Source organism: Sceloporus undulatus, chromosome 2 (assembly GCF_019175285.1).
Source record: "Sceloporus undulatus isolate JIND9_A2432 ecotype Alabama chromosome 2, SceUnd_v1.1, whole genome shotgun sequence".
In the NCBI taxonomy this organism is placed as follows: domain Eukaryota; kingdom Metazoa; phylum Chordata; class Lepidosauria; order Squamata; family Phrynosomatidae; genus Sceloporus; species Sceloporus undulatus.
The window spans coordinates 128,496,635-128,520,195 of NC_056523.1; the positions used below are offsets into that span (position 1 = coordinate 128,496,635).

The window sequence follows — 23,561 nt, forward strand, 5'->3', positions numbered from 1 at the left end:
GCAATTTTTTGGCAATGTGGAAGCATAACCTTAACGAGCATTATAGTGTATGTTGACTTTATATTCACATTACAGATATATAGGTTAAGTTTAAAATAAACCTTGCAATGACTGAAATCTCCCAGATAGGTGATGCTGGAGAAAAAGAATACTGACCAAAACCAAAGTAATCTCACCCTAGAATTGCAACCTAGTTCTTAAAAGTGATATAACAGCCCTACAGATCTTTGATCAGTCTTTTAAAAAAACAAAACAAAAAAAAACCAAAATATTATTTCCTACCCAATTATCAATGACTCTCACAAGACAAGTGCTATGTTAACTTCCCCAAAGTATAAGGGGTCCCTGCCCCCGCACTCAAAAAGAATTCAATGATTATGAAAACGGTAAACCATCACTCTGAGGATAACAAAATGTTGTCAATCTGGATAAATTTATCAATATCAGAATCTGTTCCAAGTCCCCATTCTGTAAATCTTGAAAATTAAAATTTTAGAAAAGCTAAATTGCTATCATTATTTACAATAAATTAATCTTAAGAAAATAAAATCTTTATAAAATCTTTATAATTGCTTCCTGAGCAAATATGTACAGCATAAAATCCCAAATGTTAGTAGAAAGGTTTCATGTGCACCATTTTCTGATATTTTCATCCTATTTTTCCAAAGTCTTGCTTTTGGGCCAAGGGGGACCTTCACCAGTTCCTATTGAAATTTTCATCTTTCATAGCTTTGACCAGCCAGTCTCTTTCCTTGTCATCATCATCATCAGAGTCACTCATGTCACTAGAGTCATGAGCTAGGAGACGGGAATAATTAATTTTTTTCTGACGTGGTAACTTGGACTGGACAATCAAGAACAAGATCAACCAGAGTATTAATGTAATGGAGCATGCCCTGTAGAGCACTGCTAGGCCAAAGCTGTTCACAACAAACCCCCCTGCAAAGCTGCCCAAACTGGCTCCACATCCACAAGAGAGGCCTTGCAGGACAAGATGCAGAGACCTCTCTGTGCCAGGAGTGGCAATGTCATCTGCAAGCATGTTCACAGCCCACCATAAGGCGCCGTTGCTGAAGGCACAGAAGATCTGGATTGGCAGCACTGCCCAGGTACTCCACAGGAACGAATAGTACAGCAGCTGTGCTGCAAGACAGCTCAGGCTCAAAGCCACTGTGCCACCACCTGAGAGGGCCCTTAGCAACTTGCATTTGAAAAAGCTGAGAAGGATTTCGGCAATCAGTCCAATGGCAAGAGAGAGGCCCATGTATAACTCGTTGCTGCCTTGGTCTTGCATCTGCCAAAAAAGAAAATTCTGCACAGTTGATCCAATGGCCCCTGTGAGGAAAACAGTGACAGCGGACAGGATGGTTCGGCCATCATTTCCAATTAGGTTCAAAGCTTTGATTGTTTTATTTACATGTTCAGTTTTTTTGGAGACATGGATGGGAAAGAAGACACTGACAAGTAAAGTTAAAGTTGTCAAACAGGCATAGCCGTAAAAATGTACTGCAAAACGTGGGATATTGGTGGTCAAAAAGCAGTTCAGCTGATCCACGAGCACTGCTATGCTGCACACTCCCACAGATGCACCTAAATAACTCCAGATCCAAAGGTTTCCATATTTGTCTGCAGCATCTACAAAGTCAAGGTACTCATAGAGGCTGTCATCAACCATCCATCCAAGAGGGGCAGCCAGGAGCTCCCAAAGCACAACAGCCCCCAGTGCCATAAGAAAGACCTGGTGCTCACCGTCCAAGAAGGCAGAACCTTGTAGCAACTGAGAGTTCACATCCTGAGCTCTTTCCCGGCGCCCTGACAGGTTTTTCTCTGTGAGATGTACCAAGACTGTGTGAAATGTGGAGTTGTTACTTTCCCTTGAAGAGCCATTTGCCTCAGGGTTCCTTTTTACATTCATGATGTCAGTATTTGGACTTCTATTTGGCTTCGTAGGCACACTCACAGTAGATGCCTCTAACATTTCTTCTATCAGGGCAATTTCTTTCTCAGAAGTACCAGATATCACACCAAAAGGCACATCAGTGAATTGCTGTGTATCTGTATTGGCACCACTGCCTCCATTGTTAATCAGAGAAGGGATATTTGTAAAGGAATAAATGCTGATTGATGTATTTGCAAGTCTTGGTTTACCCATAGTCACCAGATCTCCTGAGATCTTTCCAGGTGTTTCCATGGAGAGGGCTCTGTTATTAGAACCCAGTCTAGTACTCACTGTACTTAGGCTGCTCACACTTACATCAGGCACCTGGGTTGCAGTCAACAGTGTGCCTGAATGGTGGCTCATATTACAAAACTTATAGACAACATCCTTGTTCAATGGTGGGACCAGAGTAAGAAGCAAACCTGCTCCAACTGAGCATAGCAATGATCCACTGATGAGGACTTTTCTTTTATTGTGGGTTTTTGCTAGGTAGGAGCATAAGGGGGCCCAAAGCGAAGTGATTAAGTGCTTCAGTCCTATTACAATCCCTACTAATGGTGCAGTTAGCCCAAGCTGCCGAAAGTACAAAGTTAAAAATGGAATTGTGCAGGCATTGCCTGCACTATAAAGAAAATGGAAAAGACTAGCAAGAGTTAGTGCTTTGTTCACATCCCACTGGCTATTTGTACTCATGGCTTCAGAGGCAGGCTTGGTTCCCAATTTTGCCCTGCAAATTAATTAAAAAGACTGGTCAGTATTGAATAAAATAGAGGAATGTTAGAAGAAACATTTTATTTGGCTAGAACTGCAAAATACAATATTAGTCATCATACCAGGACAGTAATGATAAGCTAAGAACCAGATGGAAAACAGTTTTGTGCTTTTATTTTTCAGTCTACAAATGACACAACATTCTGGGGCTTTTTTCTTCATATGTTTCTGCATCATTTGTGGTTTTCTGAGATAACCCAAGTCTAACTAAAACAAATTAGGAGTAGAGAGCTCTTCTTTGAGCCCAGTGTTTATTAGTGTACGATCCATAAGGATAACACCACAGGATTGTGGAGAGAACTGAGGCAGACAAACTGGTAGGGAAAGAGGAGCTGTGCATGTGAATCATTCTGGAAGTACTGCAGACTTCTTCACCATCTGGTGGGACACTTGTGTAAGGAGGTCTCAGAGACCTTCTTACAAAAACCAGCAAAATGCAAGCCAATAAAATGTTCTTATACAGACTAGTATAGTGTTCAGCCCTTTGCCCAACTAATGAATTAACACAAGCAAAAAGCCCGAACAGGATTCTGTATTAGATACAGTTTTCTATGGCGGTTCAAATAATCTTATGCTACAATCTATTCTTATTTATTATTTATCTGAAATACCTGAATACCTGAAAAAGCCACCCAACGTAGTTTCCAGGACAAAAGCTTAAAACAATAAAATACACAAAATATAACAGTGTAGCTATATTAAATTAAAACAACATTTTAAAACAATCATAGTAATGTAACAGATATACTAAAATATCCAAACAGTATAAATAATTTAAAAAACAACAACATGAAACAACTTAGTGTTTAACAATCACTTAAAAGTAATCCGAGAGGGAGTCGCACATCCTGGGGCAGGGCATTTTTGTAAGGATAATGGCAACACAGAGCTGTAGCTCCTACATCCGCCAACCAACCACTAACTCCTATGTCCACCAACTAATTGGCAGGCAAGCGAATCTCATCAGGCTACTAGGGGATACGATGCTTATTATTATTTTGCATTTTTGCCAAGAAAATTAGAAAGGAACATGGCACAAGGAAGAAAATAATGATTATGAGAGACAGCAATAGAGCTGTTAAACCTGACTTTCAAAGTACTGTCACCATCATGTGCCTTCAAGTCATTTGTGACTTATGGTGACCCTAAGGCCAACCTAACACAATGTTTTCTTGGCCAAATTTGTTCAGAGGGGGTTTGCCTTTGCCTTCCCCCTGACACTGAGGGAGTGTGACTTGCCCAAGGTCACCCAGGGAGTTTCCATGGCTAAGTGAGGTTTCAAACCCTGGTCTCCAGAGTTGTAATCCAGTGCTCAAACCACTATACCATGCTGGCTGTCATCTTCAAAGATAGATAAAGGTAGATAATTTTTCAGTATCTATTTGCCACCAGCTTTGTGAAGAATCCTGAGTAAAGCTAGGAAGTGAATTTTCCAGATTAGTCGTTAACAGGAAATGGAACAAATATCATATATGTTTGAAAAAGGGCTCTACACATTATGTGGGAGACCAATCCTGGGTTTTAACAACTCCAGGGGGTACATCATTTCATTGCCTTGAGTTTATCTCTCTCCATCGTTTTAGGAAATGAGTTCCCATTAGTACCACTTTGGCTTTACAATTCAGGTCGGTCAAAAATGTCAGACTTGTGAGCCAACTAGAATGCAATTCCAGGGTTTCCTAAAAACTGTTTACTTTTATTTATTGTTTTAAAGTAAATACTTTAGGTAATTTTTGGGACAAGATACAGTATACTGTGGTTAACCAGAAACTCAAAAACTCAAAAAACTGAAGAATTAAAATTCCAATGTTCTTTTAAAAATCCAGCCATGGCAAAGATGAAATGTTTTTAAACTGCTTTAACTTTGTGTTTTTAACAGAACTGTTGTTTTAAAAAACTTTTCTACTAACAGTTGTTCCTCAGTGCTTTAATTTTTTGTAGGTCACCTTGAATCCTGTGCTGAGAGAAAGGCAAGATAGAAATTAAATAAACAAAGAAACATTATAATTCTTGAGTTCAATACTAAAATCATACAATCTGAAAGGGTTGAAAGAGGTGTCTGAAAGAGGTGTCAAGGGCCATCCAGGCCAACCCCATTCTGCCATGCAGGAACTCACAATCAAAGCACCAGATAGCCATCCAGCCTCTGCTTAAAGACCTCCAAAGAAGGAGATTCCACCACTCTCCACTGAGGGAGTGTGTTACACTGTCAAACAGCTCTTACTGTCAGGAAGTTCCTCCTAATAACAAGGTGGGATCTCTTTTCCTGGAGCTTGCATCCATTGCTCCAGGTCCTATTCTCTGGAGCAGCAGAAAACAAGTATGTGCCAACCTCAATATGACATCCCCTTCAAATATTTAAATAGGGCTATCATATTCATCTCTTAACCTTCTCTTCTCCAGGCTAAACATACCCAGCTCCTTAAGTCATTCCTCATAGGGCATGGTTTTCAGACCCTTCACCATTTTAGTTGTCTTCCTCTGGACACGTTCCAGCTTGTCTACATCTTTTTTGAATCGTGGCACCCAGAACTGGACACAGTATTCCAGGTGGGGCCTGACTAAAGCAGAATAGAGTGACACTATTACTTCCCTTGATCTAGACCAGTGGTTCCCAACCTGTGGGTCGGGACCCCTTTAGGGGTCGAACGACCCTTTCACAGGGGTCGCCTAAGACCATCGGAAAACACATATTTGCATGTAGCAATGAAAATAATTGTATAGTTGAGGGTCGCCACAACATGAGGAACTGTATTAAAGGGTTGCGGCATTAGAAAGGTTGGGAACCACTGATCTAGACACTATACTTCTATTGATGCAGCCTAGAATCAGGGACATAGCCAAGGGGGGGGGTGTCTGTTGGTTCTGGACCCCCCCCCTTCCGTTAGATTCAATGAATGGTGTGTGCCGCTGCGCCGCCGCACCCAAGCCCCATTATAATGATGGCACTTAGTCTGGATCTCCCCCTTCCCAAAATCCTGGCTACATCCCTGCTAGATTTGGCTTTTTTAGCTGCTGCATCATACTGTTGACTTATGTTCAACTTGTTGTCTACTAGTCTTATTAATATTAATCTTATTAATACCGTCTTATTAAAAATAATCATTGTAAGCCACTCTGAGAGCCATTAGGGCTGAAGGGCGGGGTATAAATAACGTAAATAAATAATAATAAATAAATACTATGACTCCTAGATCCCTTTCACATGTACTCTGGTCAAGCCAGGTGTCCTGAACCTGGGAAGGAGGGAGATTTCAGCTGTGACCTTATACTTGCTTATACTGCTGCTAACATGGTTAGCTGGCATTTGCTGAAGCCCGTGTTTACCTACTACTGGTATCAGAAACACCCTGTTGACACAGAAACGTATAAAGAAAAAAAAATCAGAATGTGGTTGTGTCATTTATAGATGGGGAAAAACCATAAATAAATACTATTAGTAATAAACACGGAGCTCCAAAGAGAGCTTTCTACTTGTAATTTGCTTTAGTAAGACTTGGGTTATTTCAGGAAATCACAAACGAAGTATGGAAAAATACAAGAAGCCTTTCTTTAACATCAGAAGAAAGTCAGTCACAATTTTTCCATGTTTGACTGAAAACATAACATACTTTTAAAAACAAACTGATAGATGCATTTAGTGAAAGATTGAAAGTACACATAAACAGCATTAATAGCAATGTTCTCCACGCAAAGAGAAGTTACTGCAATATACTTCAATACCATTAGGCATGATTTTCCTTAGGGTTACCGACTATTCATACTTTAAGAGATGTGTGGTGTAGTGGTTTGAGCACTGGACTACAACTGTGGAGGCCAAGGTTTGAGTCCCAGTTTGGCCATGAAACCCACTGGGTGACCTTGGGCAAGTCACACTCTCTCAGCCTCAGAGAATGGCAATGGCAAACCCCCTCTAAACAAATCTTGCCACGAAAACCCCTTAGGGTCGCCATAAGTCGGAACTGATTTGAAGGCACACAAACAAAGCACTACCACAGCAAAATTCTCTGCACTTTCTGAAGGCAAATCTGGGTTTGCAAATAATTTATTTAATCCCACTTCTAGTTTCAAAAATATGTTTGAAATGGATTTTCTTACAAAGTAAAAAATGGAACAAAACAAACACCAAACTATTTCCTGGGAAAGAAAAGTGCTTGTAGAAATAGAGAGCATTATTTTGTCAATCATGTGTCTCTGTTTTATGCATGCCTTCAAATTGCTTGCCCACTTACAGCGACCCCATGAATTTCGTAGAGTTTTAGAGAGATTTTGTAGCACCTTAGACACTAACTGAAAGAAAGTTAAGAAGCTGGCAGCATGAGCTTTCATAGATTTCCATCTACTTCCTCAGATGCTTCTGATGGAGTGGAAGTAGATTGAGGTCTACGAAAGCGCATGCTGCCAGCTTCTTACTAAGACTAAGGAGTTTATCAGACAAGGGAAACTGGAAGTATTATCCAATGGCAATCTGAACGCAATCATGGGGTTTAACATTATTGCGTGATAGAGTACCACACGCAATTTTGGGCAATGGGAAGCTATTTTCGGGCAATGAGAAGTCAGTTCGAATGCAATTCGAATTCACGTAAATTTGCTGAACTAGTGACTTTACACGAATGCATTCTGGCCCCACTTTCTTTTCATTCGAAATTAAGAGAAACTCCTCCCGTGTGATAAACTCCTAAGGTGCTACAAATTCTCTCCAATGTTCATTCTACAGACTAACATGGCTGTATCTTTGAGTTCATAGGGTTTTGTTAGGCAAGGAATACTGAGAGGCGGATCTGCCAATTTCTTACTGTAAAATATAGCCCACAGCACCTGGAATTCATTGGCGGTCCCCCATCCAAGTACTAACCAGGGCTGACTGTGCTTGGCTCCCAAGACCAGATGAGATCTGGTGCCTTCAGGATATTTAGGCACCCTGTGTGTGTTTGTTCTGTCAAGTCGCCTGTGACTCTTGAACTTCATAGGGTTTTCTTAGGCAAGGAATACTCAGAGGTGGTTTTGCCAGTTCCTTCCAATGAAACACTCCAGGCCTCTTTAAAAACATCTTACTGCTATGAAATATAGCCTACAGCACCTAGTACTCCTTGGAGGTCTCAAGTGCGTGTGCATGCCTTTACGTCACCTGTTAACTTATGGCGACTCTTGAATTTCATAGGGTTTTCTAAGGCAACAAAGGACTTTATCAAATGGAGCCAAATTGGTTAAACCCTGGGCAGAAATGGGATTTTAAAATCTGCAAAACACTTACTTTTGTAGGTTTTTTTCAGATGCATTTGCCTCAAAGAAAAATAACACAACGTTAATCCGAACGCAAATTCGACAAAACACACTCCTTTTTAGTTTGTCAACTTTGCATTCGGATTAACGTTGCATTATTTCTCATCAACGCAAACGTCGCCAGAGGAAAACCACCCCATTTTGTGGATTATGTCTAATTTCTGTTTGGGTTAACCTGAACGTTGGGTGAAAAAACAACCCACTTTTGCAGGGTCCCCCCCCCCACTTTCCATCAGGTTCCTGCATGGGATCCGTCCCATGTGATAAACTCTGAAGTGGTTTTGCCATTTCCTTCCTCTGAAATGTAACCTACAGCACCTGGTATCCGTTGGCGGTCTCCCATCCAGGTGCTAACCAGGGCTGGCACTGCTTAGCTTCCAAGATTAGGCGGGATCTGGTGACTTTTAGGGTATTTTGCTTGTCTGTTTTGTATTTTGTTGTGGTGGCAGAGACAGCTTCCACACTGCAGAAATAACCCAGTTTGAGGCTATTTTAAGTGCCACAGCCCAATGCTATGGAATTCTGGGAGTTGTTGACAACTCCCAGAATTCCAAAGTATTGCACCATGGCGCTTAAAGCAGACTCAAATTGGATTACTGTTTTATTATCATAATTTTGTTTTATAATTTTTATTATAATATTCATTATTATTATTATTATTATTATTATTATATGTATAAGGGTTCTATTAACCATTCGTATGGGAGACTCCTTTTTAAACAAAACGCCGCTTTTCTGGGTAGTTTCTGGGCCAAGGTTCCCCACCAGGACCAAGAGCATGGCCTCAGCGACCCTTTCCCCGAGAGAGCGGGGCCCTTTCTGCCAACAACCGACAGCCCTCCCTATCCATTCCTAACTCACCTTGGGGAGGTTGCCATGGCAACCGGGGCTGCTGCTGCTGCTGGCTGTCGCGCGCCTCTCTCGCGCCCAACGGTTACCCTGCACGCGGAGGGGGCCTCCCCCGCTACCTGAGAAGAGGAAGCATGACGGAGGCGCGTGCGACTGCGCACACAAGAGGCAGTGGGGGGGGAGGGGGCTCGAGTTCCTTATTTCCTCCGCTTTCAAGGCACACAGCGCGGCTTCTCGGCTCGCTGTCAATGCCCTGCGCATGCGCCAAGGAGCACCTGTTCTCGGCAACAGAGGCTGAGGTTGGGCTTGGGCCACGCCCCCTGCACCTGTCAGGCCACGCCACGCCCCTTGGCGACAATAATGTCGTGTTGGTGGAAATGCCCTCCCCGAAGGGAGGGGTAGGCTGTTGCTAGGAGACGGGGGCGGCCTACTTAATAAATGGCTTCTGTCTAGGCCTGCCTCCAGCAGCCAAGTTAGAAACAATCCCCACTCATTTCAAAGGGGCTCGTTGTTGTACGCCTTCCAAGACGTTTCTGACTAATGGCCACTTAATCGAGGGGTTTTCTTGGCAATAACTTTTTTTTGCACAAGGTTTTTCTCTGAAGCTGAGAGAGCGTGATTTGGCCAAGGGCACCCTGTGAGTTTCCATGGCTCAGCCGGGATTTGAACTCTGGCCTCCAGTGCCATACACAGTCCAATGCTCAAAAACACTACGCCACACTGGCTTGAAAACAGACTGCCTCTGCACTGCTGAAATAATGCAGTTTGAAATCACTTTAACTGCCATGGCAACCTAGGAGATTTGTAGTTTGTTGTGGCACCAGAGCCCTCTGGCAGAGAAGGCTAAACGTCTTGAGAAACTACAAATCCCAGAATTCCATAGCACTGAGCCACATCAGTTAAAGAGGTGTCAAACTCCTGCAGTGCAGACGCAGCCCCAGAGGAGCAGAGCCCCTTTGTTTCTGATTTAGCTCTATCTGGGCAGGTTCCCCTTTTAAAGTGATGTTTTTACCCAAGCATTTTACCGTATTTATCTATTACAGTATTTATATCTCGCAACATTCGGTATATGGAAACACATGGCAGCTGACGTCAAAGAAAGAAGGGCAATTATAATGGCTTTCAAGGTTTTTTGTTTGTTTAAGGTTTAGATAATAAAAAGCATTCAAGATGGTGCTGAAGTGGCAACTCATGAGCAACACAACAGTCAGGCTTCCCTGGAGCATGTAAATCTGTTTTAGGTGACAACTCTGAAGTCCATTTTTTTAAGGCCAGAAAGTGGGGTGAAGCAATGTAGCCCCTGCTTTCGTTGTTGTTGTTTTAATTAAAAGGAACTATGCTAGCCCCAATTCCTTTTTAGATCAACATTATTTAGGGAGACGTTGAAAAGCAGAGACTTTTTGTCTTTGTGCCTCTAGTTTATTTAGTGACCTCCGAAGGAAAGTGTTCTGCTGGGGATTAATATTTTAAAAGCCAGGCTTAGGATCATCTATGAAAGAAACACAAGAGAGCTTTCTGTTAGAACAGCAGTTCCTTGTACTCCACGGTTTATCACCTAATAGAAGTTGCTTTCATATTTTAATAACTAAGGGTGACATGGGGAGGGGAGCCTATGATAAATACTACAATGTTGAAGTCATTACATTGCATAATAAAGAAATGATTTCCCTGGCTCTGCTAAAGAAATCTTGTGGCTTTCCCTTAAGGGGAGGTCTAGACGTGACCCCTAAATCCAGGTTCATTCACACTTTTACTACCAACACTTTTACTATCAGGCTACTCTGAGGAGGCCTTTTTGGCCAGTTTCCCTGCTCCAATAAACAGGCATACATGACATCAAAATATCTTTTGCAGCTATTTAATGAAAGTAAAGATTTTCATCTTCCAACACTGGATGTGTTACATTTTTACAAATAATTTATTATTTATTTACATAATGTACACATGTTTATTTGCTATAGATATAGCCAATACAAAATGCAGAGCAATCAATCATAGAGTCACCTGGTTTGTAAACATCTACATACAGAAAATGCTTGCAGAACCAATTTGGACAATGTTTACAGAACCAAAACTATACCTAAAACACAAATGTTGAGAACTTGTTTTAAAGGTACTGGCTCACACAGTATGAGCACATGGAAATATCAGTGCTGTACTATTTCTGGCTCCATCAGATATTGTTAGATCTATATTTTATAATTTCCCTCCTTCCCTTTGCAGCAGATTTGTCCGTCCTTCTAGATCCAGCATATCTCATCCCCTTGAGATGGACCTCATGTGGCCCCATTTCTCAATTACTTACATTTTTACATAAGGCAACTGAAATAGAAAAGTAATGCTGCAGACACCAACCCCTGACATCCCCAAAATCTGCTCCAAAGGGCTCAGAAATCATTTGGAGCCCATTTTCCAGCCACGCCAATGACTGCTGCAGCTGGGGAGGATGTAGCTCCAGCATGATTTTGAATTTAAGCCATAGCAGTTGCTGCTGAAGTGCAGTGTAAAACTTCCCACAGTGGGCCTACCATATATAAATAATATGGAAATGCAGTTAGCAGAGCACTGACAATGGCCAAGGAGGAGAAGACTATCAACAGTTACCAATCATGTTGGGTACATATTACTTCCAGTATCAGAAGGAGTATATCAGTTGCTAGGGAGCATGTGGGGGAGGTTGGTATTGTTCTCATGACCTGCTTGTGGGCTTCCTATAAGCATTTGGTTACTGGAGTAGATAAGCTTTGATCTAGCATGCTTATTATATTTTCTACAATTAGTGAAGGTGCTGATACTAGAATTACCAAAACCTTCAAAAAGACATCCCATACCCTCACTGCCAGTTTTTGTTTGTTTTTTGGAGGGGGGTTAAAATCTCCAAGTGCAGAAGAGCCCAGGGATCTGAAAAGGATGAAATTATACCCCATACTTTTCTGGAGAACCCAGACAATTTTTAAATGGGGGTTTGTCTTAATACTACATGGCTTCAGAAAATTCAAGTTGCTACGTTTATCAAGGTCTTGTATAGAAAACAAGGACATCCAAGCTTGTGCACTATTTTTGAAACATTTCCCACAGAGCCCCAGAATGTCCCAAAAGACCAGTTATCAGTACAAAATAACCATAATAATAAAAATGTCATATGCCTTATTTTTTTTTACATTTTTAAAATGTCGTACGTCAGATTTACCAGTTTGAAAGTGGCTTAGGAATTAGAATGATCAAGACTTCTCTCTGATACACAAGGGAGTAGAATATGGACCTTTTCACCCTACAATTCATCCTCAGCACAATATTAGAGACTATATTAAATATAATTCACAGGTGATACCTCTGTCCAAATAAATTAAATGGGATTAATTAGGAAGCTTCTCCGAAATGCTGCAGATGCTGCACATGTTCCACATATGGCTTTATTGCCCCAAAGCTGCCAATTTCTTGAGATAAGTATCTGATAAGATATCAAGTAACAGGCTAAAAAGTAAATCACTCTGAGGCTCTGTTGTGGTTACTCTCTGTATTTGAGGGTCCTAATAATAATGACTGGACATCTATAGAAGATGGAAAGAGTTTTAAGACCTAAGTATTCAAGGATGGATGGACTATATGGGCGGAATCTCACATTGTCAGAGTAATAGATATAAACTTTAAAAAACTGGATGGGCATATAAAAACAGACTAATTTGAAAAGACATTGAGGGATTTTAATCTTTTTCTAAGAAGATATCTTCATCATCCACCAAACCCACAGATCAGGTTTTGGAGGGATCCATTCTGATTCTTGGGTTTGAAAGGTAATCATTATTTTTAGCTCTAAACAATCTCTTATTTCAAGGGATCTGATCTTTTTTCAGTTACTGTTGTCATTTTTCTCTTTTCAGGTTGTCTTCCTTTCTTGTTTGTATTAGGCACTGACATATCAACATTTTATAACTGTTAACTGAAATTCTTCATAAATAAGTAAAATGGGAGAGAGTGTTTGGTGGTTTTAAAAACATGTCTGGAAGACTACTGTATATTTTCTCCTCCCCTGACGTAGCAGCAAGCATAGTGTTTCATGGGGCAACTTTGGAAAGGTACCAGTTTTATTTGTTTTTGTCCCTTGCTATCATATACTTTAATACATTATTTGGCTTTAATTTTGGAAAGAGAAGCAGGAGCATAGGTATGGCTCTGCCGGTGGAGTTTATCACACGGGAGGAATTTCTCTTAATTTCGAATGAAAAGAAAGTGGGGCCAGAACACATTCACATGAATTCGCTAGTTCAGCAAATTTATGTGAATTCAAATTGCATTCGAGCTGACTTCCCATTGCCTGAAAATAGCTTGCCATTGCCCGAAATTGTGTGTGAGCACCTCTCACGCAATAACGTGAAACCCCTTGACTGCGTTTGGACTGACTTCCCATTGCCCAAAATTGCATGTGGTAGTCTATCACGCAATAACGTTAAACCCCATGATTGCATTCAGATTGCCATTGGATTATACTTCCAATTTTCCTTGTCTGATAACGTCCCTAGTCAGCATCACTGGCCTGTACAAACAGAGGTGTTCCAAATTCTTTCATCTGTGTCACCTGTTCTGTTCAGGTTAGTCATCCATGTTGGACTGCATGGTCAAAGTGCCCTGCAGGTTATCAGGTCTCTAGTTCTCAGAAAACATGCATGGCATCTTGTTCACAGGAATTTCATTCTGTCTACATTAGATACCATTTGGTGCTGTTTCACAGATTTGTCACCATATATGCTCCACTTTCTTGTCCAAAGAGACATTTTTCCTTTTCCGTGAAGGGCAGCATATGACAGGAATTCATGCACACAAACATATAACAAATTATCCTGATGGTTTCATAACAAAAGAAACCATTGTATGCTGCTTCATTAACTGGAAATCCCTAATTTAAATTGAAATCCTTAATTTTATTTAGCATGTTAAAAGGTGGAGTTATTTGCAGAACAGCAAGCTGGCAAGTAATCAAGTGTTCTAAATTTCTTGCAGTAGTTCTGTAAAATACTATTTAGGGTCACACTTGGCTCAAGAGAATTGCAATCTTAACTAGCATCCCTGTCAAGAGTTGTACACACCTTTGTTCTGACATGATACAGTGATGAGATATGTAGTAGGGATGGTATGTTTTAGAAATATTTTTGAACTGTGAGCTTAAATGCAGGTGCTGAGATAAGCCAGGGAAGGAGGGAAACCACATTCAAGATCAGTTGTAAAAACATGTCTGGCTGGCACAACAAAGAGAAAGAGGCGGCGTGGGAAAGGAAAGAGGAATATGTTTATTAGTTTTAATGAATAAGAATTAGGTCTGCTTGAAGTCTGAACTGTGTTTAGTTTAGCTATGTGCTGGTAACATTTGCAGGTCAGTTCTGACATTGAAAGTCATCAGACTGGACGTATAGTTTCTTAACAAAGATTTCTGAGGTTTTACTACTGAACCTGGGTTTCTGAATTTTGGTATCCTGTTGGATTTGACAGTGCCTAAGTGTAAAGAAAGATTGTTTGGTATCAGCTATTTCATTTCAAATGATGAAATAAAAGCTTTTCCCCACTTATTGTTTGATAGGAGAGAAAATTCTATTAATAAAGCACAACAGAAAAGCCTCAGAAGTTCATACCTTTTTGCTTCCTCTTCCATCTGTTCGCACAGAACCATACAACTGGGCTTTATTTCCTGCCAAAGTCTTCAGCAGTGCTCCCTTATTTTTTCATTTCCCCTTTTCACCCAGAACCTTTCATGTTGTGTCCCAGTTCAGTGAGATATCTTCTAATGAATCTTGACAAAATATTGGGTTTGTGGTGACTGCCAGATTCCTCACTGAATAATGCCTGCAAATGTGTTGATGGGCAGCAATAAAGATTTTGGTAGGTATTTGGCTAGTCCTACATCTTCCTCTTCCTCCAAGGTGGCCTGCTTGGCTTTTGTCTTTTGCAAGCAGTAGCTAGGTTCCAGGCATGGAAAAACTTCAATACTGCAAAATAAGAAAATACATAATGGATACAGAAGCTGTAGGTCAGAATCTGATATGGTGTTTACCCATTTCGGATACAAAGTTGGCTTTCTTTGTATATATACCTATAATTCTGAGTACACTACTTCAGCTGGCATAGTTCCAACTTCAGAGTTAGAAAAAATTCCCCAAATCTTCTCCACACATAAATCATGTCTATTTATATCAGGGGAAAAAAAAACAGTTTGCAATGGTTGAGACTCGTATCAGAGGTAGAAAGTATAATAAAATATCCTCAATCACTGTCAAATTACTTTGTCTAAAAAATCTGATATAGGAAGAAAATCACTCAATGAACAAAACCTGTGAGTCAGCCACTTCTAGTAGAATTCTTATATATGGAACAGTTAAGTGGTGATAAAGGAAGTAAGATATTGATTAAAAGCTGCAAGGGTGATTTTTCAGTGCAGACTCCAATAATACAAAAAGAATGATGCAAGGGAAAAAAGGAACCAATGCACTACTGATATCGTGCTTAAATGCACCGATAAGCAGTATAAAAATGTACTTCCTATTGCTCTCCGCTATTCTTAAAAGTTTATCAGACAAGGGGAATTGGAAATATAATCCAATGGCAATCTGAATGCAGTCATGGGGTTTAACGTTATTGCGTGATAACCCACAACACACAAATTCGGGCAATGGGAAGTCAGTCCGAATGCAATCATGTGGTTTCACGTTATTGTGTGATAGACTGCCACACACAAATTCGGGTAATGGCATGCTATTTTTGGGCAATGGGGAATCAGTTTGAATGCAATGTGTATTCACGTAATTGCACTAAACTAGCGACTTTAAGTGAATGCGTTCTGGCCCCACTTTCTTTTCATTCGAATTTAAGAGAAATTTCTCCCATTTGATAAACTCCTTAGAGCCAGTTCTTGGGTGGGCAGCACCCTCACCATCCTCGGAAAGTACTTTAAGGAGTAGGGGATAGAAACCTAGTAGAAAATGTAATGATGTGCAGCTCAGTAAATAGACCAACCTGATCACATTCTTGTAAACCCGTCTGGAGTCTTTGTCCAGGCACACAGTGAAAGACCTTTGTTCGGCACTTCTGAGTGCGATGTTTCGTGTTCGAATAGTGTTTGTCACCATCTAGAACAAAATTAGGCAAGATAATCAGTTTAGAAAAACCTTAACTTTCTTAGTTACTTATTCAAATGATTGATACAATTGGAAATGGCAGTTCAGACTGATTTTTTTATGAACTACTGTATGGTATAAACTCCAAATTGCCACTTGGCAAATGAAAAGAAAAGCCCAAAGCTTGGGAAAATTGCTTTTTTGAACAGCTGATCCCAGGATCTAGTGACTGGGAGATTGTGGAAATTGTTGTCCAAACTAATAACTTTTCAGAATCCTGCAAAAGTTGATAGAGCAGAATGATGGTGGATAAGTGCAAGAGATATCCAGGACCAGAAAGCTCTCAGTGGCCAATGACATGAGATTCAGGAGTATTTATGAATAGGATCGTTTACATTTTTAAAGTGTTAGTGCCAGCATCAGCGAGAACTAAAATGGACTGAGGCTCAGCTGCTAAGATTAGGTAGGTTTCCCCTCTCATTTCATTTCCTCCCTTGAAATCACTTGCCTCAAAACTACTACTGTGTTGGAAAACGGGTTTGGATGTTATCTTTGGGTAAGCCTCATTACCACCTTAGATGCCTTTAAGAAGGCACTTAAGACGGATCTCTTCCGGCAGGCCTATCCACCCAATCTGCTATAAGAGAGTTAGAAATATCCCACCTCTTTTTGTAAAGATATGCATTTTAAATGATGATTTTGTCTATGTATTGTATTGATAGTGATTTTGCTGTTTTATTGAGTGTATTTTATATGAAATTATAGTTTTTATCTTGTAATGTTGTTTCTATTGTTGTAATCCCATCTCGATTTCTTGGAAGAGGCGGGAAATATAAATAAAAACTATTTATTATTATTATTATTATGTCTAAATTTAGGGGGAAAGTCTGAATGGATTCCCCATCTTTTCTGCCCTGCATCCGCCTTGGAGCTGCCCCACAACTGTTTTGTCCACAGCATTTGTCTACACTGCAGATGTTGTTATGGTCCTGCTGCTGCTGCCTTTCCTGCAGTTCCAAGACAGATTGCTGCTGGCCACCATTTACCTTTCCCACGAAGAACAATGTTAAAATAAAGATATTTCCTGCTTGTGAGTCCAGAATGACCCTGGAATGACTTTTCCCCTCCTCCACACTCCTCCTGGTGGTGTGCTTTTAGGTCCCAATGAGGTGCTGGGTACCTCACAAGTAGGATAAATCTTCATTTTAACATCTCTCCAAGTGGGGAAGATAAATAGCGGCCAGCAGTGATATGTCCACGAGAAAGACAGTGCTAGGAGGAGCTGACTGAAAATGGCAGGGCCTGTCAGGTAATCTGCCCTCTCTGCCCCCCTCCAAATCCAGCCTTTGTTAAAGCTAGATGAAATAACATCACACATGAGTTATCACAGAATCATAGAATAGAATGGAGTTGGAAGAGACCTCAAGGACCATCCAGTACAATCCCCTGCCATGCAGAAATTAACAGTCAAAGCACCCCTGACAGATGGCCATCTGGCCTCTGTTTAAAAACTTCCAAAGAATCAGATGAAATAATGAACCTTTTGCCAAGCAATATGTTGTATGGCAGCAGGGACGTAGCCAGGATTTTAGGAAAGGGGGGGGGGGGGGCCAGACTAAGTGCCACCATTATAATGGGGGCTGGGGGGGGGGGCACAGCAGCCCGCACCATTCATTTTTCTAACAGGAGGGGGGGCCAGACCCCACAACCCCCCCCCCCCTTAGCTACGTCCCTGATGGCAGTGTGGCTATGCTGCACTTGTCCAATGAGCTCAGCAGCAGGAGAAATGCTAAGGAAAGGGTTTGGAGAACAACCACACTTTCATCAAAGAAACAGCAAAATCTTGAAAACCTTCAAACTTGAAGTATTTATGCATATTTCTGTTTTGGCAGAATAAGATTTGAAATTCAGAAAGGAAAAAATACAACAATGGGTAGTTAGTAAAGGAACCCCAGATCAAATATCAAAGTACATACAAGCACTGATATAATAATACAAAACCATTTATTGTTGAAAAGTTGTCCTAGCATACTAAATGAAGTCACCATCATCTTAATAATTACCTTTTATGATGTAAGAGGGAAAAGGTTGTACAATGGTAAGACTGTCACACTTGCAATTATTATGAGTACTGTCTCTTTGCAGTCTGCTGATATTTCTGAAAGTTCCTCTTTTTCCATTGAAATAATAAATATTAAATGAGATTTTAGCATTGGCTACAACTCTGGAGACCAGAATTCAAATCTCTGCTCGGCCATAGAAGCCCACTGGGTGAACTTGTGCAAGTCGCTCTCTCTCAGCCTCAGAGGAAGGTAAAGCAAACCCCCTCTGAACAAATCTTGCCAAAAAAATTCAGTGATGGTCACTATACGTTGGAAATGACTTGAAGGAACAGTACAACAACAATGTAAAAGTATAATAAAAATCTCATGGAGACTGAACACATTTGGTCAGCAGAAGGATAAGAAAATAATTATAGTGGTAATGTTCTGGTCCATAGATTATGCATAACAAGCTCCCAGCTCCCAAGGTTTGCTTTTTTAAAAACCCTTTAGAAAAATGCTAAAATCTACTTTACACACCTAGGGGATTCACAAAATTTGACTGAGATTATTCAGTTGTTGTATGGTTTTCTCCTACATGTTGTGGATTACATGAGAGACATCTCTCTCTTTTTCTTTCCCTACAAACACTGATTAACACCCTTAAGCTTCTATTTCTAAAGAATTAAAATACCCCTTACAGCATATGATCGTCCTGAGAGATTGGAGGTTTTCACAACTTCAGCGATGTTCACACTTAAGCACACCAGATCTGCAAGGGAAGGGAAAAAAGACATTGAGGAAGCAAATAGCTCTATTCCTGTCCCTTTGACTGGAATATTGTCATATTCTTCTGCATGTCCAATAGCACCAATGGCCCACATTCTTCCTCTATAAGCATGACTAAAATAGTTCAGTTACAGAAAGACAGAGCTCTAGAACATAGTGAAATGCCATGCTACCACAAGTTCACTCTTTTTAAAAATTTGTACTTCTCCCTTCCAAGGAATATTAAAGATAAAATGGTTTTAATAATTTTAAATTATTTAAATAAGTTTTAATCTGCCTTCATTTAACTTCTTTCATGTGTTTTTAGCTTTTTAAAATAATTTTACATCATTTTAAATTGGTCAAGCTGATTTGATTGTATGCCACCCTGAGACCTATAGCTAGAGAGCAGGATATAATTTTTTAAATAAATAAACGGGGGACTAGGGGAGAAGGAACAATCTGAATGATGAAAGTTATAAAATATACACTTATAATTCTGCTATTACAGAAAATGAAAATGTTTGTTAAGGAAGCACTTCAGCTGAAAAGATGGTGTCATTTTTCCATGGCTCAATATTGCTAGGGATATGTGGATCCTCCAGCTTATTAGCTCCATCACTATCTTGAAAGTTGTTGAGAAATTTGTAAAGGTTTCACTGACAACTACTAGATAATGTGTGTAGTATCACAGATAATAATCAACAGAGGGTTTTTTTAAAAGCGATGGCGGGTTATAGACCGCCGCTGCCGCCGTTTGCTCTGTAAGGGAGCCGTCGCAGCCACACCGCACGGCTCCCTTACGGAGCAAGAAAGAAGCTCCAAAATGGAGCTTCTTTCTCCGGCGCCTCTGTGACGTCGTGAGGCGCCAGGGGCGCATTCGCGACGTCACAGGCGCCGTGACACGTTCGGACGCACAGCGTCCGATACATAAAGATGGCGCCGGCCGTATGGAACGGCCGGCGCCATATTGTACGGACAGAGTCCGTATTAGAGCCAGGGGTGTCTCTTCTAGACGCCCCTTTTTTAAAACGGGACATCCTGCGGACGTCCCAAGTGCCGGTTTGTAACCAGCCTAAGTTAGCATCTGGTTATTTTCTGTGGGTTTTTCAGGCCATGTGGCCACGTTCTGGAAGAATTTATTCCTGACATTTCGCCTGCATTTGTGGCTGGCATCTCCAGAGAATGGTGGCAAAGAAGTGTGTGGAGTATATATTACCTATGGGACCCTTGTTTGGGAATACTTTTTTTAAAAAATGTTAATGGTGGAGTTAGTTTGTGTGTTGTACTGTGTTGAATGGTGTAGCCTGGAAGTGTGTTGTGTGGAGGATATGCGAAGGGGATTTGTGTCTATTTAATTGGTAATCCATTGTCTGCGGGGAAACCTCTGGACCCTGGGTGATGTTCATTTGCTTGCCTTGAATATTGATTTTGGTGTTTTTCAAGACTGGTAGCAAAACCTTGTTCCCTTTTAGCATTTCTTCTTTTCTGTTGAAGTTGTCCAGGTGTTTGTGGATTTCTATGGCTTCCCTGTGCATTCTCACCAGGTAGTTGTTGGCATAGTCCAGAATGTTAGTGTTTTTCAAATAATATTCTTTGCTTATAACATGTTCTGTTACTGCTGATTTTTCTGGCTGGCTCAGTCTGCAGTGTCTCTCATGTTCCTTGATTCACGTCTGAACGCTGCTGCATTTGGTGGTCTCTATGTAGACTTGTCCACAGCTACACAGTATGCACTAAACCCCTGCAGCCATGAGGTTGTGATATACTCCACACACGTCCATACCATCACTCCCTGAAGATGCCAGCCATAGTTGCAAGCGAAACAACAGAAATAAATTCTTCCAGAATCTGGCCAAATAGCCTGAAAACCCCCCAAAAAACTATGGATGCTGGCCATGAAAGCCTTTGACTTCACATAAGCATCTGGTTGTTCCTTCACTGAAATGGTGTACTACAGAAACATACATAAAGGCATGAGTTCTTTGGCCTTTTGCCTGACATAACTTTTTTCCTTTTAGCTCTGAGCTCAGGAGAGCATGTCTTGCCTGTTTGAGGTAGATGACCATGCAGACCTGGGCTGGCTAAGCACCTGTACAACCTTGTGAAAAACACACTTTGCAAAACACCTTTTCATCTTAAAAGCCAACTATCAGATTCAAAATATATGCAGGCACCACATGATTGTTTAAATGGGACAGCCTGCTAGAAACAGGATTCTGCCAGGGGATGGGAGTAAAATACTTGATGAAATCAGTATTCACTGCAGATACAAGTGCAACGTGCCATCTCAAAAATAAAAGCAGAAAGTGGGTAGGTAAATATCCACTAGCTCAATCCCTCTTCCATAGCAATTCACTGGTGCTCTATCAATGCCACATGGATTGAAATTGGCATCTCAGCCATGACTTTTTTTAATTGCTGCAGCAGCAATTTTTCTATCCATGCAGGGGAAAGACCATGAGTTGTTTTCCTTCATAAAGATTGTTCCTTCTTGGTCCATTGCCTAGTGATAGGAGAGTATATTCTCTGATAGGGTAAAACATTTTGTTGCATCTTCAAAAATCCAGCACTCAGCTAAGAATTAAGCATTAAATGCCAGAAACTATAAAGAAATATGACCAAACATGCATGCTGCCCCTATACCAACTACATTTGTTACCTTCAATTTCATTTGAAGGGATAGCTTTCATTACAAGGCCTGTAGACCGCACAGAAACTGTCTCATCTTTCTCACGGTTACTCAGCAAGACCTAGAAAGAAAGACTTATCAACTACCTGTATCTTTCATAGTGATAAATGCATTAATCCTTAATTAAAACAATAGGCCAGCTAGCCAAAGGGTGACCAATGTAAGCCTCTTGTATGTGTTTTTAGTTTTCCTTGGTTCTCTACAAATATCCCAAGTTAAGAACCATAGCCAGCACACTGACTTTAAAAAAAATGTAATACAGTATTAAATTTTAAAAAACCAACAGCTCTGGGCCTAATGTTCTGATTATAGTATATATAATCAAGGCATGCCATTTGCTATATTACAGTTTAATCACATATTCAATTATTAGAGGAATATAAACAAGCAATGGGAAAACACTTATTTTGTACAAAAAAAGAACACAAAACAAATGAGATAAAGAGCTACATTTCAAAATGAGTTAAATGCTTTTTTTCATCTCTTGTTGTTCAAAGAACTGCTGTTTCTGCTCTGCAAAAAGGAACCTTTCCAAAAGGATTTCCACTAGAGATGTACCTATTGCTTTTCCTCCATTTTCACCCCAGCAAGAGTTTTAGGATACACTTCTATCATAAACAAAGGTCTGGAACCTGCACTGGAGGCAACAAGAAATACTGGGAGAAGGTGATTTGATTGAGACAGTAGCAGGTGAGGAAAATATAAGTGGCGTTATCTCACCATTTGCCTGCTGTGAATCCTTACCCTGCTGTGCAAAGGAGAATTGGAATAGTGGAGGCAAAGCAAGTAGTTCCAGCTGAAACCTGTAAGTTCTTTGGGCCATAACAAGATAAAAAAATGACAACATAGTATCTGTATTATTTCATCCTATGATGAGAGCAAGTAACACATTATGCCAAATGCTGAACTCAATGATTGGTGAGAGTGAAATATTTTGCTTGAACTCCATGGTGGCTCCCAGCATTCTGCACCTGCCTGTTCCTGTGTACACATTGTAATCTATCTCACCTTTTTATACAATAGTGTAAGATCTGTGCCAGGAACCTCTGTGGCTGGTTTCTTCTTCACTGGAAGGTTGTCTAGAAGAGGAGCCACAGATTTAGTTACACTGTTATTTTCCATTAGAAGAGAGGGCAACATGCATGATGGATGGATAGATGGAAACAGACAGACAAAAAAATGTATAGGTGATTTGATTATATTCCCATGACTATAATTAACATATTGTTATAGTTGTTAATTTTTGATACTTTGGGGGGATGGGGTGGTAGGAACTGGTTTGCTTGTTACTGTTGAAGTCTAAAAATTAATAAATAAAAGTTTTTAAAAATGGATTTTGGGAGATGTCATGCTTTCCCCTTTGTATCTACAGTGGTACCTCGGGATACGAAATACCCAGGTTACGAAATTTTCGGGATACGAAAAAATCCCATAGGGAATCATTGTTCCGGGTTACGAATGTTTTTTCGGGTTACGAAAAAACTTTTGGTGCTTTTTTCAGCTTTTTCGCACGGAATCGCGGCTTTTCCCCATTAGCGCCTATGGCAATTCGGCTTACGAAGGCTTTTCGGGTTACGAAAGCGGCCGCGTTACGAATTAATTTCGTAACCCGAGGCACCACTGTATTTGTTTTAAACAGCACTTTGTATAGCTAGTGCAGAAACAATATATGAAACCTTACATGCATGTAGTGAAAAACAAAGGGCTACTGGGCTTGGTGGCTCTGGCCATCACAGGAGAGCACACAGCTCAAGGAAAAGCACCAATGGCCAGCTGACCTTTGCTTAGCCTTTCATCTGTTGATGCATAGCCTGGCCGAAGAAAAATGACACCAACTAAAGAGGCTACAATATTTGAGGGGAAAAACAAAGTGGATCAGACAGGAAGCCCTAAAGGGAGACACAGACCTGTGGATGGGTTGAAGTCGTCAAGAGTTATGTTCAGTTCAATTATGAAGATATCTTCAATTGGCTCTAAAGTTACATTACTGAAGTGAAGCTGAAAAGCAGAAAAGAGGCTTTCAAAGCACAGTTCCTCCTGACTTGGTAAAATATTACCAGGGATATTTTTTAAATGTTTCATGTGATGACAAACAAGAATAAGAAGAGGGC

At 40.6% G+C, this 23,561-nt stretch overlaps 2 protein-coding genes across 7 annotated transcripts in view; both read right to left on the reverse strand.

The window, feature by feature from the left end:
- Window positions 1-249: 249 nt before the first annotated feature.
- MFSD6L (major facilitator superfamily domain containing 6 like) lies at window positions 250-14,561 on the reverse strand. Of its 2 annotated transcripts, none has more exons than XM_042453938.1 (2): window positions 14,470-14,561; window positions 250-2,666 (listed from the first exon to the last, which is right to left on the reverse strand). In XM_042453938.1, the coding sequence occupies exons 1-2, from the start codon at window positions 14,505-14,507 to the stop codon at window positions 695-697; spliced, it is 2,010 nt and encodes a 669-aa protein (XP_042309872.1). In that variant the 5' UTR covers window positions 14,508-14,561; the 3' UTR covers window positions 250-694. The 2 variants fall into 2 exon arrangements, with proteins under 2 accessions (XP_042309872.1, XP_042309873.1); XM_042453939.1 differs by lacking the exon at window positions 14,470-14,561 and adding an exon at window positions 8,858-9,080.
- PIK3R6 (phosphoinositide-3-kinase regulatory subunit 6) overlaps window positions 13,259-23,561 on the reverse strand; it is a 55,777-nt gene continuing 45,474 nt past the window's right edge. For all 5 annotated transcript variants that reach the window (XM_042453935.1, XM_042453932.1, XM_042453936.1 and 2 more), the window contains 6 exons: window positions 23,358-23,448; window positions 22,459-22,529; window positions 21,421-21,511; window positions 18,692-18,762; window positions 15,848-15,960; window positions 13,259-14,823 (listed from right to left, as the gene is read on the reverse strand). In XM_042453935.1, the coding sequence (XP_042309869.1) occupies window positions 14,667-14,823; window positions 15,848-15,960; window positions 18,692-18,762; window positions 21,421-21,511; window positions 22,459-22,529; window positions 23,358-23,448 (594 nt within the window). In that variant the 3' untranslated portion in view covers window positions 13,259-14,666. The remainder of the gene's footprint in view (window positions 14,824-15,847; window positions 15,961-18,691; window positions 18,763-21,420; window positions 21,512-22,458; window positions 22,530-23,357; window positions 23,449-23,561) is intronic.

What these genes read in the sequence shown, in the direction of transcription:
- MFSD6L (XM_042453938.1), bottom strand. Translation starts at nt 14,507, where the DNA reads ATGGTTCTGTGCGAACAGATGGAAGAGGAAGCAAAAAG. An exon ending in ATGGAAGAGGAAGCAAAAAG is followed by an intron (nt 2,667 to 14,469) that starts GTATGAACTTCT and finishes ATTAATTTGCAG; the next exon opens with GGCAAAATTGGGAACCAAGC.